The sequence below is a fragment of the Mus caroli genome, chromosome 10 (assembly GCF_900094665.2).
Source record: "Mus caroli chromosome 10, CAROLI_EIJ_v1.1, whole genome shotgun sequence".
Taxonomy (NCBI): Eukaryota; Metazoa; Chordata; class Mammalia; order Rodentia; family Muridae; genus Mus; species Mus caroli.
The window spans coordinates 69,073,211-69,085,551 of record NC_034579.1 but is presented as its reverse complement, the minus strand read 5'-3'; the positions used below and the strand labels follow the sequence as shown (position 1 = coordinate 69,085,551).

The following is a 12,341-nucleotide window of genomic DNA, read 5'->3' as shown; positions in this document are numbered from 1 at the left end:
CAGAAAGAGACCTGCTTGATATGTTTGGGTGGGAGAGTTAGAGGGCATAGCAGTAAGAACAGGTCTGTGGCAGTTGTACATGGAGAAGCTGCTGACTTAGATTAGGTTGGAAGTAAGGTGACCGGGAGAGCATGGTAGTTTGCAGGTCCATTTTAGGAGTGGAGCCCATAGGACTTGTAAGATGGGTTGGGTGTGGGAAATTAGGGAGAACGATCAGTCATGGAGGTCTCAAGGAGAGGCAGAGAATCCTATGTGAGATTTCAGGTATCCACTGCTCATCTTTGGTTCCAAACAGGTATGCATCACCATGCTTGGCTTATTTAGTGCTGAGAATTAAACCTAGGCAGGCAGACAGACTGAGTTCAATAGTAGAGGACTTACTAGCATATGCAAGGCCCTAGAGTGGTGGCTATTAACCCGTGGGTAACCATGAAAATACATCCTGCATAGCCGATGTTTTGCATTATGGGATTCATAACAGCGGCAAAATTACAGGTACGAAGTAGCAGTGAAAATAATTTTATCACCACAACATGAGGAATTGTATTCAAGGGTCGCAGCATTAGGAAAGACAGGAACCACTGCCCTAGAGTGAATGTCTGGTACAATGAAGAAAAAAAAAAAAAAACTTTATTTCTCCTACTCTACCCAATCATCCTCCCTATCTCCACCCGTGCTGGAGGCCGGAGAGGGCTCTCTCTCTTTTAAGCGGGATGTGGCTGTGTTATCCATCTGTTATCTGTCATGTGATCCGTTGTCTTGGGGGGGGGGGAGATAGAAGCAACAACAGCATCAATTCTCTCTGTTCTGGTTGCTCACGCTGTGCTGAACAGTGCATGGCTGGTGGACTTCCCGCAAGCTTACAAATCTCTCATCTATAGTAGGCAGCAGGGATCTCGGTAGGGTAGCCTTGCCAAGTAGGCAGCGGGCCTTCTTTGGGGCTGCTGGCCTGGGTTCCCAATGACTGAGCAGGACTCTCATTAGAAGCAGCTCCACCCACCTTTTGCAGGATCAATTATTCATGAAGCTTCTGAAGCCAGGCCTGTCTGTGTAATCTGTTGTTTGCAGCCTTTACCAGGAGAGGAAGGGCAGGGTGCGGTGAACCTGACAGTGAAGGAATCCCAGCAAAGTGTCCAGGTCATCAGAGGCCCAGAGTACCTATAGGTTGGGGATGCCTCCCCTGGTAAGGTTAGAAGCCCTAGGTCTAACTTTGCTTCCCAGATATCCAACCCCCTTATTATGTGTTCCAGAAGGGGTAGGGGTAGGCAGACTGAGTAAAAAGCCAGTCCACAACAGCCTAGGAAGGTGCATCCATCTGGAACATAGGCTAAGGTAGCTGGTGGCTCTGAATGCCACTGATGCATTGGACTACACAGACAAGACAAAGGCTATGCACAGTGCCTGGATGGAGGCATTGTGATGGCTGTACTTCCTGTCTGCCCATCAGCTTCTCTCTGGGGAGAAGCCTAACATATGGGAAGTGACGTGTGAGGCCACAGCAGATGGCAGAGGAGCCCCAGGCGCCTCTGAAGGGACCTGTCTTGGGCCCATCCAGATTCACTTCCTGTTCAGAAGAGGAGAGGCTCCCTCTAAGTTGGTAATTCTTCTGAAACAGCCCAGCCCAGCCCCAACTGTCATGCCCCCTGTTGCCACATGCTCTTTATGGTCCACTCTTGACCTAGAATTCTTTGTCAGTGCACCACTGTCTCACGGGACCTAGAACTATGTTCTTGTCACCAGCCTGCACTTTTGCGGTCACATCCCTCAGTGAGTGTCTTATGGATTTGGGGATTAATAACTAAGAACTTGGGAAACAGGCTGTAGAAACTCCTGAATTAGTAATAATGCTCTATGCCCTAATCCCAGCACTTGGGAGGCAGAGACAGGAGGTGTTTTTAGTTTGAGGCTGGCCTAGATCACATAATGGATCAATCTGTCATACATGAGCAAGAGAGAGAGAGAGAGAGAGAGAGAGAGAGAGAGAGAGAGAGAGAGAGAGAGAGAGAGAACAGTAAGGGCTTTTAACTGCTGGTTTGCTTCTTGGGGATGAGGACGGAGCTTGTGGTTGGCAAGCACTCTACCACCGAGTGACACCTCTACCCTACTTACTGGGGCCTGAATATCCCCTTCAAACTTGTATTGAAAGGCAATTCCAAGTGTAGTAGTTATTTGGAGGCAAGGGGAAGTATGTGGGGCTCTTGGATGTGCTGTTATCACAAGACTGGGTTTGTTACAAAAACAAATCTGGTCCCCCTCTTTCCTTCTCTGTGCCCTGATCAGTTTGCTATGTCAGGATGTGGCACGGAGGTCTTGCCAGATGTCAATCCCTTTCTCTTGGACTTTGAAGCCGCCAGAATCATAAACCGACACACTGCTTATATCTTAGCCTGTGGCATGTCTGGGTTTTATCACACAGACATATTAAGACAGCACTGTTGCCTGACAGAGAACCATCTGAATCTCTCAATTTTTCTTGGTAAGCTTAGAATCTATCCTCCCGGGCCAAATCCTGAAATTGGAGAGATGGTTATTGTGAGTCGGGACACATGCTCATCACACCATGGTGGGCAACATGAGGAGAGTTTAATAATGGGCGATCTCCAGGGATGTGGGGGTGTGCAAAGCAGAGTTACTTCTGGCTCTGGAGCTCATGACAGGAGGACACAGTATCATCCTTTCCCATCACCATCCTAGGACCTAGGAGGAAGACAGGCATCAGGCGACCACTAAACCCTAACCCTCTGGGATGCAACAACAATGTAGCCTGTCCCTAACAGGCCCTGCCTTCATGGATCAGGGAAGGGACCACAGTCCAGAGGAGAGCCCACAAACACCTTCTGTGGAAATTCTAAAGTGCCACAGGGGAAAGCTAACAACAGCAGACACAAACCTGCCAGCTGGCCAGCCAGTAGATAAGGAACGCAAGTGGCCCACAGTCTATCCGCACTAAGGAAACTGCATGTTTTGCTAAGTATGGGAAGGCCTGGCATGCACCCACAGGGAGAGATCAGGTCAGATGACTGGGCAGGTGGCCCATCAGGCAGTGTGCACAGTACAAGGACACTCGGAGAAACAAGCCAGCATGGGGGTTTGCACACAGGGCGGGCTGGGGAAGGACAGCACAGAAGGAATTTTTATCAACTGTTAACCGTGTTCAATTCCAAGAGTACAACTTCAGGGCAGAAGTATTTTCATTTTTTTTTTTTTAATGATCTACCACCTTGTTTAATACCAAACATTGAATCCTTTAAAGAGATGTTTTATATACTTTTTAGAATAAAAGGTCTTGAGACAAATATGAGCTTTGTGTCTATAACCCCAGCACTTGGGAGGCAGAGGCAGGGGGCTGCTGCAATCTCAAGGCCAGTTTATTATACATAGTGACACAATGTTTCAGAGTGGGGTGGGCAGTGGAGAGGGAGAGAGGGCTCACTAAAATAAGGCTAAAGAATGTTGTATCGAACAGGGAGATAGGTCAGCGCTCTCTGATGTTTGGCCACTGCCGAGTTAATGAACAGTCATAGAAAGGTGTGGTATGCCAGGCACTTAGAAAAAAGGCATGGACCAACATGGCTGCCTGCAGATGCTTACCATCCTTGGGAAGCAGGTGTTGCTACATCTCTCTAATTCTAGCATTTGGGAGATGGACGGTAAATAAAATCCAAGGTAAGCCTCAGCTACATATGGAGTTGGAAGCCAGCATGGACTACATGAGACCCTGTCTTGGGGAAGGGGACAGCAGATAGGAATGCTGGGTGTTCCCACCCTCTTATGGCAGGAGAAAGATGGGTATGTGGGTCTGGACCCAGAGCTATAGGAATACAGAGTAGGAGAGGGGATGGGGGAAGACCCTGGGCCCACATAGGGCACAGTGTTCCTGGTGATGTACAGAAAGGAGTTAGGCATGCTAGATTCTGGATGTCCCAAGTCCTCCAGAGATATGTGGCCCAATGCCAAGGTCCCGAGAGACACACAGGCCAGCAGGACAGACACATGGTAGGCCAGCAGGGATGGGCATAGGTAAAACACAGGACAGTATCAGGCTCAGGGATGCGGAATGAGTTGCCAAAGGGACACCAGGCATTGTCATCCCTCAGGACGGTCACAGTGATTCCTCTCGTGAGGCTCCAAAGGTCACCATGCAATCTCCATCCCTCACGATGGTCACAGTGATGAGCCAGAGGTCCACCTTCTGACCTACTAATACTCAAGGCAGAACCACGGGGAATCTCAGAGATGGGGCGGGACTCTGCCAGAGGGGCCAAACGGACTTTGTCCATTGTGCTTAACAGTGGATGGAGCTCCAGAGTCCTGGGAGAGCCAGGTCTGAGGCTGAAAGGCCTAGAACTCCATGCCTTCGTGATGAGAGAGAACTCCGGGTGGGAGAGCAGTTTAGTTTTACTCGCTTCCTCTGACAAGTTTCAGTGCTTGGAACATGGAGATGAGGGTTCAGAGACCCCAGAGGCTCGGCCAGGAAAGGGCTCCACAGCTGTTGGTATGACTGGGTAAGAGGTGTGGGCTAGCCCTGCGGTGTCCCGAGTTTTCAGTCTTGAAGCCTCTTAAGAACACAACCATCTGAAGACCCTATAGGGATGGCTCACGCTGGCGCCCATCAACCAACCGGGCAGTATGGGGCTTCAGCAGCCAGTGGCTGCTGACCGGCTAAAGCAAAATGGCTGGGCTCTGAAGACACGGGGCTTCTCCAGCTTGAAGGCATATCTGCTGTAGAGCCTGGGCTCCAGTCATCCTGTAGATGGCTCTGATTCTGGCCTCCGTTAACAGCAGCCTAGGCCGGGCGGCCTCTTGTTCTCCGGGATCTTGGGTACCTCTATTCCTGACAAGGCAGGGACAGATGCCATCAACCATGAGTCCTATAGCTGACATTAGGTAAGGACTATTCCACCCTAATAATATCTGGAACCCTCAATTTAGTCCCCTGGGCCTGTCCTCTGAGGCCTAGATGGCCTGGTGTGGGGAAGACCCAGGGGACACTTGGGAGTGTGGCATTCAGGTAAGCTGGAGGCAAGACACACCTGAAAAACAGGAGCCTAAGCCTGACCCGACAGGAGCCTGTGTGGGGAGAAGGGGGGTCGGGGCAGGTGCCTGAGCTGGTGGATGGAGGCCATAGAAGCTGTAGGCCTGAGATACGGCTGTCAGCCCAAAGGTCCCAAGAGGACAGCAAAAGTGGCAAGTTAAGGATGGTGGGTGTGGCCTTCTGGTTCCTATCCTGCTCCTCAGCCCCACCCAGCCCTCCGGGTACGCACGTATTAGGTCTCCATCTCCATCTCCGACCTGGGACTGGGTGCTGGGCCTCTTCTCTAGGTCCTGAAGTACAGACTGTTCAAAGGCTAGGGCGGCGACGCGGCTGAAGAATGCCTTCACATTCTCTCCTGGGGGCCCACAGGATGGCTATGACTCAGGCTGCCCGCAGATGCGTGATGGACAAGTGCCAGGTCAGCCCACCCTAAGGCCGGTTGCCATGCTGCTTAACAGAGAATCCCTGGCAGTCACAGTTACCAGTCCATTCATGGTCGAGCAGGCAACAGAGCTCAGGGTGGCAATCTGGCTTCCCAGTGAATAATGGTCCCCACCCCACCCACCCCAGACTACTCCCTCAAAGCTCTGAGCCTTCCTTTCCTAGCACCCACCCTCTCGATCGGTTGCTCTTCAACTCTTGCATGACTGGGGACAAGCAGGGCTTGGATGTGTGCCTTCTCTCTGTGTGCCACCCACGCACTGTTGGCCCTTTCACGGAATCTGTGTGCACCCTCCTCCGGGTCTCGGCAGCCGACGTGACCGTCGCGTGACCGTCGCCTGTGTGTAACTAATGACCTGTGGAACTGTGCTGTGGAACCCTACTTTCCTCACCGTGGGACCTCAGTGAATCTACCTGTTCCTGTGGTCAAGGAGGGTGGGTGCTATAGTGTAGATGGATAGGGGAAGCAGCAGAGGGCCCCAGGCTCGGGCACTGCCTGCCAGCTATTTGTGGTGGCCTGGGGGGTGCCATCTCCAGTTTCAATTCATGCCTAGTCCGTGGCCAGATACACGCTGTCTCCGTGTACCTGAGGGGAGGACTGCTGGCCCCATTTCCGAGTTCCCACAGCTTCGGAATCTCTCCTGAGCCAAGCACTGCCTGCCTTTCACTCCCAGAGCTTGGATTTCCAGCTTTGCTCTTTGTTATTTCTGCGCCCGGCAGTCTTTCAGAAATAGGTCCACGTGGGGTACACTACTCACCCGTCTTAGCCGACACAGACCAGTACTCTGCCTGCATCTCATTGGCCAGATGCACAGCCTCAGCTTCCGCTTGCTCACACGCTGCCCCCGACTGGAAGAAACGGCCCTGGCTGAGCGGGTGTCTTGGCCCTCCTTGCAGGGGATGCCCTAGGGTGGCCTCCTCTTCCCACCCCTGCTTCTGGAGTCACCCCAAGCAAGTGGATGTGGTGGGGTATCCCAGGGCAGGGATGCTGCCCAGAGAAGTGAGTGAAGTCCAACAGAAAGCATGTCAGTATCATTTGGTGTCCCTCGAGTTGGCTGAAAACAACAATTTTCTGGAAAGCCAGTGAGGGTTGGGCCTCCAGCTTCACTCTGCTTACCAGGAGATCCTTCTTGGTTCCTACGAGGAAGATGAAGCAGGAGCCTGCCTCATTCTCCCTCAGCACATCCTCCAGCCACTGCCTGGAATGTACAGAGGGGAAACAAGAGACTTACACTTAGCCAGGAGGAACAGGGATGGTACCCTGACCTACACTGACTTGGTGGGATGCTGGTGCTGGAGTCAGAGGGCCTCCGTGGGACCAGAAGGAGCTGGAATTACAAAGGCACTGGTTTGGGAGAGGTGAAGACTCCTACTGTGAGACCTGGGGGACCCCTGTTGTTATCTGCTGGAAAAACCTTTCCTGTCTCTTTCATAGGGCCTGGAGAACTCTGATGTGAAATGGCCCAGGCAAAAAGAGTGGGGAGGGGCTTTGGTCCCTTAGATGGATTATGGCTGGAAGATGATAGCCCTCTGAAATTGGTCATGTTGCCCACATCTCTGCCCAATACACCGAGTAAAAAATTTCTGTCAGGGAGGACTAGCTAGAAAAGTATTAGGGACCAATATAAAAGGGAACGAAGGGGCCCTTGTGCAAAATTAAGATCTCCAATATGGTGGCAATGGGATATCATTGCCAACTGTGGCCTGTCAGCTTAAGGCCCCGGGCAGCAGATGAGGACACGTCTTTAGGGCTGAGTGGGGAACTGGCTAGTAAGTGCCCGGCATTCTGGGTCCAGCCCTGAGACTGGGGTTTGGGAGCCCTTCTGGGTATCTTCGTGAGTCTCTGACGCGCAGAGGGAGGGAGCGGGATCTGGGGTTACTTGCCTGGTATGTTCCAGAGTCTGCACGTCAGTGAGGTCAAAGGCTGTGATGATCACTGGACACACAGGGAAACCCAACAGCCAATCAGCAACAGTGTGCTGGGGGAAGGCTCCCCTCAGTGTCTCCCAAGATCATAAGGTACTACTGGGGTGGCCCACTGTGGGGACTAGGGAGGAGTCACCCTGGGGTCACCCTTTGGACCTGCCTTTTCACCAGACCCCTCCAAACCCTACAAATCTGGGGGTCGGGGTGGGGTAACAGAGAAAGGCCCGACGCATTAGACTCTGGCAAGAGATCCTCTGCTACTTGTGGCCCAGTGGGCTTGGTGAGAGCTGTAACTACAGAGAATCCGCTTCTCTGTCTGCACATCGGTGAGAAAGGTACCCCAGCTGTCGGGGGGGGGGGGTATACCGTTTTGACCCTAGGTAGAGTTTTCACTAAAGGATGGGGGTCAGGAACAGCCAGTTAACAGAAATGGCTTTTGTAGAGCTATGTGGGCAGGGACCTATAAGGTATCTCTGTGGCCAGCTCTTCCATCATACGGTCTGCCCGGGATTTCCAAGGGGAAGGCCACACAGCATGATGGTCCAGGCAGAGCCCTGCTCTCTGCTGCCCTACTGTGCATACGAGCAGGCTGGACAAGGGCTTCCTCTGTGCTTTGGCTGATTGTAATCGGGGTGGTGGTAGGCATGGCGAGTACTGTTTATGAGGCATGGCAGGCACCTCACACTGCTAGCTCCAGGGAAGCAACAGCCTCTCAGGAAGAAAGGTTAGGAGGGGCAATGGCTAGAGGAGGCCACAGTGGACTGGGCCGTGCTGGAGGCTCCGCACACTGCTTGTCTCCTGTTCTCCCTTATTTACACTGGGATGAAACCACAGTGATCTCACACCAACGCCAAGAAGACAGAACCATGCCTATCCCGTGAGACCGATTTGGGATGCAATTGATGGTTTTCCATCCTCTACTGGCTTCTATTTCTGTCTCCTCCCTGGGGACTTTACGTTGCCATCTCTGCTGACTTTGGGCCCTGCTCAGCCCTCAGCTACCCCTGGCTATGTTGGCAATGGGCACGGAGGCACCTATACCGGGACCTGTCAATCCTGCTGGGCCCACCTGTCACCCCTTCTCTGGCGAAGACAGGAAAAGCCTCTCTTCCCTGTCACCTGGAATACGATGTCATCTCTCTTTTTCTGGGACCCTTAAACAAGAATGCTCTTTTCTGAGCTGTAAACTGGGGGGCCTGAGGCAGTCTGCACCTGATACTTCAGATACCCCCTAAGGGTGCGACTGTCAAAGACAGCTAGGGTCTAGAGTCCTGGGTGGCTTCTTCATTCCTAAGCGCTGGCTGCAGGGCTATCCAAGAGGCTCCTGGAGGGCAGAGAAGTAGTATTTGTGCAGGTGACATAGGTTGGGAGCTCCAGGGTCATTCGGCTGCTCACCCTGGGCGCCGCGGTAGTAGGCAGATGCAATACACTTGAACTTCTCCTGCCCGGCTGTGTCCCAGCTGTGAGGGGAATAGGGAAGAGAGGAAAACAGTGGGGGGCTGGTTAAGCAGTCACTGTGTTCTAAGGCAATGGCCCAGTGAGACCATGGGAAGATCTTAGGACCTACACCATCATGCCAGCCGCACCTGAACAACAGGAAGTGCCTGGTTGTTCCAGTTCTCCCTGCCTCCAGCTCCCACCAATCCCTGCTAGATTCTTTCCTCAGATCACAGTGCCAGTAGGGGAGAAGGTGTAAATTTTTAAAAAAAGATTCATTTTATTTATATGAGTACACTGTAGCTGACTTCAGACACACCAGAAGAGGGCATTGGATCCCATTACAGATGGTTGTGAGCCACCATGTGGTTGCTGAGAATTGAACTCAGGACCTCTGGAAGAGCAGTCAGTGCTCCCTACCATTGAGCCATCTCTCTAGCCAGAGAAGGTGTAATTTACAAATTGCTTTGTTATAGCTCAGTCCCTTCTGAGTGTAGCAGTATAAGGACCATGTGTCCTACGGAAGGACATGCTGGGGTTCCAGGATGGGGCCCTGTTCCACCTTCATCACAGTAGCTCCTCAGGTGGGGAACAGTGCTAATGGGGACACATGGGTCACATCCCATTTAGCTCTGGCTTTCTGAAACGTGTTGAGAGGGGAATGGAGGTTGAGCCCTAGATCTATGGAAAAGGGATGGAATAACAGATTGATCATGTCTGCCACAAGATGGAGGAGGGGAGGCGACAAGGTGGAGCTGCTTGAATAGTCTTACAACGGGTTGCCAATATGTAGGGAGGACCCTGACATCCAATCTACGAAAGGTCAACAGATCAACATTTCGTTTTTTTTTTCAGTAAACTAGAAAAATAACCCACAGATATGACATCAGTGACCTGAATCTGTTTCTGAGCAGTTCAACCCAATGAATGCTTCTGGGCTTACTCCTTCATTAATTCATTTGTTTTCCCCCATGTCTGAAGAAGCCACTTAGATGGGAGTTGGGAGTGGGCACACAGTAAGCCAGACTGGTTGGCTGGCAATGGGGTCAACATAAGATCTTGTGAGTCTGGGGCAAGGCAGTGCCCATTTTATGCTGGGCCCTCTAATTAGATATTGCCTGGAGCCCCAGTAGGAGCCCAGTTGCTGGTCCCTCTCTGTATAGCGCCACCTGGCTGCTCCCTCTGGTCCAGTCCTTCTCTCCTCCTCGCTTTCCAGAAATCTCAGTCGTGGAGCTCTGGATTTTCAGAGCATCTTTCTCTCTGGACCAACTGTGTGCGCACCCTTGAACAGGATGTGTTATCCTCTGGCTCCAGGATTATACTGTGTCACTGTCTATGGTGGAGATGCGAACTAACACAGGAGCAGTGGGCACAGCCCAGGCAGGGCACGGAGGAACAAAGACCAAAGCCAGAGAGGAAGCCAGGGAAGGGGGCTAAGAGAAAGGCTTGGCGAATGCCACCACAGACAAGAAGAGCATAAAGATTACCAAATAAGACTGCAGGGAGAATGGAGGGGCCTCCCCTGAGAGCACAGGGGTCTGGGAGCCTGGTATGGCTGCAAGACCCTCTGGGGACTGGGGAGAATGAGGGACAAAGCGTAGAGCACTTTCACCAAGGTGGAAGGTAAACCCTGGGAAGGACCCGCACTGACTGAGGGAGAGTGAACCGGGTAGAAGGTGGGGCAGGACCTAGTGCCCCACTGAGAGAGAGCCAAAGGCACAGGGTTAATAGAGAAGACAGACTGAGGGGGAAGGACCAGATGGACACATGGACACGTGTACAGAAGGAAGTTGTAGGGGGTCAGAGAACATCAGGCTGGAGAGATGAATGGGGGGCAGGGTGGTCTCCAGCAGAGCCCGACTCACCCAACACTGGTACTCAAGGATTGACTTTGTCCTATTTTATAGCTGAGAATAGAGGCTCAGAGCTCAGGAAAAAACAACCATTCAACCAAACAAAAACTGTCAGAGGCCAGTCTGCTGCTTGTGGGATCACAGGTGGTCTAGCTGGGGAGGAAGGCTGAACTTCAGGAATGGGATGGGGAATGGGTATGCTGGTCATGCTGAGAAGACCATTCCTAGATCTCATGACCAACACCAGGAAACTGTGAGGACGCCAGAGAATCTAGGGACCCACAGATCATGAAGCCTGGCTTCTTACAACCACCCAGGACCGGGCTTGACCAGACATATCCTTGCTGAGCAATTGTGGGGCACAGAGGAAAGAGATCCAGCCAGGAGCTTTCCCTAGGGGAAAGCTCTTAACAGAGACTTACATCTGGAGGCTGTAGGGAATCCCTGCGATCTCAAAGCGCTCGATTTCAAAGTCCACGCCGATTGTGGCCTTGTAATCACGGTCGAAAACATTCTTGCACAACCTGTGGGAGGTGAGGCAATCAGCAGGGGTCCTCAGCACAAAAGTGGGCAGAGATGCTCACAGCAGTGAACGTCACCGAGAAATATCACTCTAGGTGTGGTGGGTGTGCACCTTCGATCCCAGCACGCTGGAGGCAGATGCAGGTGGATCTCTGTGAGTCTGAGGTCAGCTTGGTCTACATAGGGAGTTCTAGGCCAGCCAGGGCTAACAAACAAAAAGCCCTGTCTCAAAACAAAAACATCAAGGAAAGCACAGAGGCTGTGGGTGCACGGGTGTGTTGATCTGTTTTCCCGTCGCGGTAACACACTCTGGAAAAGATGGCGACCTATGAGGAGAAGGTCGTCTGGGCCCATTGTTTTAGAACTAGGGATACTCTTAAGGTCAGTGATATGCTGTCACCATGATGCAGCAAGAGAACATCTCTCATAGCCAAGAAGCTAAAGAAGGAAATGAGGGCGGCATGCTGTTCCCTTCATGTGTACACCCCAATGACCTAACGACCCGCCTGCAAAGCTCTACCTCTTAGGAGTTCTGCCACCCTACAGAAAGTTCCACGGGCTGGAGACTACACGCCTCTGACATTTGAGAAATTTTTATCCAAACATACCAACAGGGCAGCCAATAACAATGATGGGGGGTAGGGGGGGTGCTGTATCTGCCCAGAAAGCAAATGCTATAATGCAAATAGTGAGGGGAATTGAGGGTCCCTTCCCAGGGAGGACTGTGCTGGAGGCTGCATGGGGATGGTGTGATGAATGAGGTATCTAGGGTGCTCCACCATTTGTCAGACACCATACTGGGTCGTGTGTGTGTGTGTGTGTGTGTGTGTGTGTGTGTGTGTGTTTGCTCTCCACTGATTTGGCTAGTCTGGCTGCACATCGAGCCCTGAGGGTTCCTATCTCTATTTCCCTAGTGCTGGGATTACGGGCATGCGCTGCCACATCTGGCTTTTTCATGGGTCCTGGGGACTAAATTCAGGTTTGGGAATTTATGCAGCGAGCACTTTATCAACTGAGTCAATCTCCTTCTTTTAAATCCTTCCCTCCCTCCCTTCCTTCCTTCCTTCCTTCCTTCCTTCCTTCCTTCCTTCCTTCCTTCCTTCCTTCCTTCCTCCCTCCCTCCCTCC

General features: G+C 52.1%; 1 protein-coding gene across 4 annotated transcripts in view; it reads right to left on the bottom strand.

The window, feature by feature from the left end:
• Positions 1–2,569: 2,569 nt before the first annotated feature.
• The window catches only part of Rab36 (RAB36, member RAS oncogene family), an 18,054-nt gene continuing 8,282 nt past the window's right edge, over positions 2,570–12,341 (bottom strand). For 2 of the 4 annotated variants that reach the window (XM_021173982.2, XM_029482888.1), the window contains exons 5-11: positions 11,115–11,216; positions 8,798–8,862; positions 7,361–7,412; positions 6,594–6,675; positions 6,235–6,325; positions 5,265–5,390; positions 2,570–4,834 (exon numbers count right to left, since the gene is read on the bottom strand). In XM_021173982.2, coding sequence (XP_021029641.1) covers positions 4,776–4,834; positions 5,265–5,390; positions 6,235–6,325; positions 6,594–6,675; positions 7,361–7,412; positions 8,798–8,862; positions 11,115–11,216 — 577 coding nt within the window. In that variant the 3' untranslated portion in view covers positions 2,570–4,775. The remainder of the gene's footprint in view (positions 4,835–5,264; positions 5,391–6,234; positions 6,326–6,593; positions 6,676–7,360; positions 7,413–8,797; positions 8,863–11,114; positions 11,217–12,341) is intronic. The other 2 variants (XM_029482887.1, XM_021173981.2) reach the window with 1 other exon arrangement.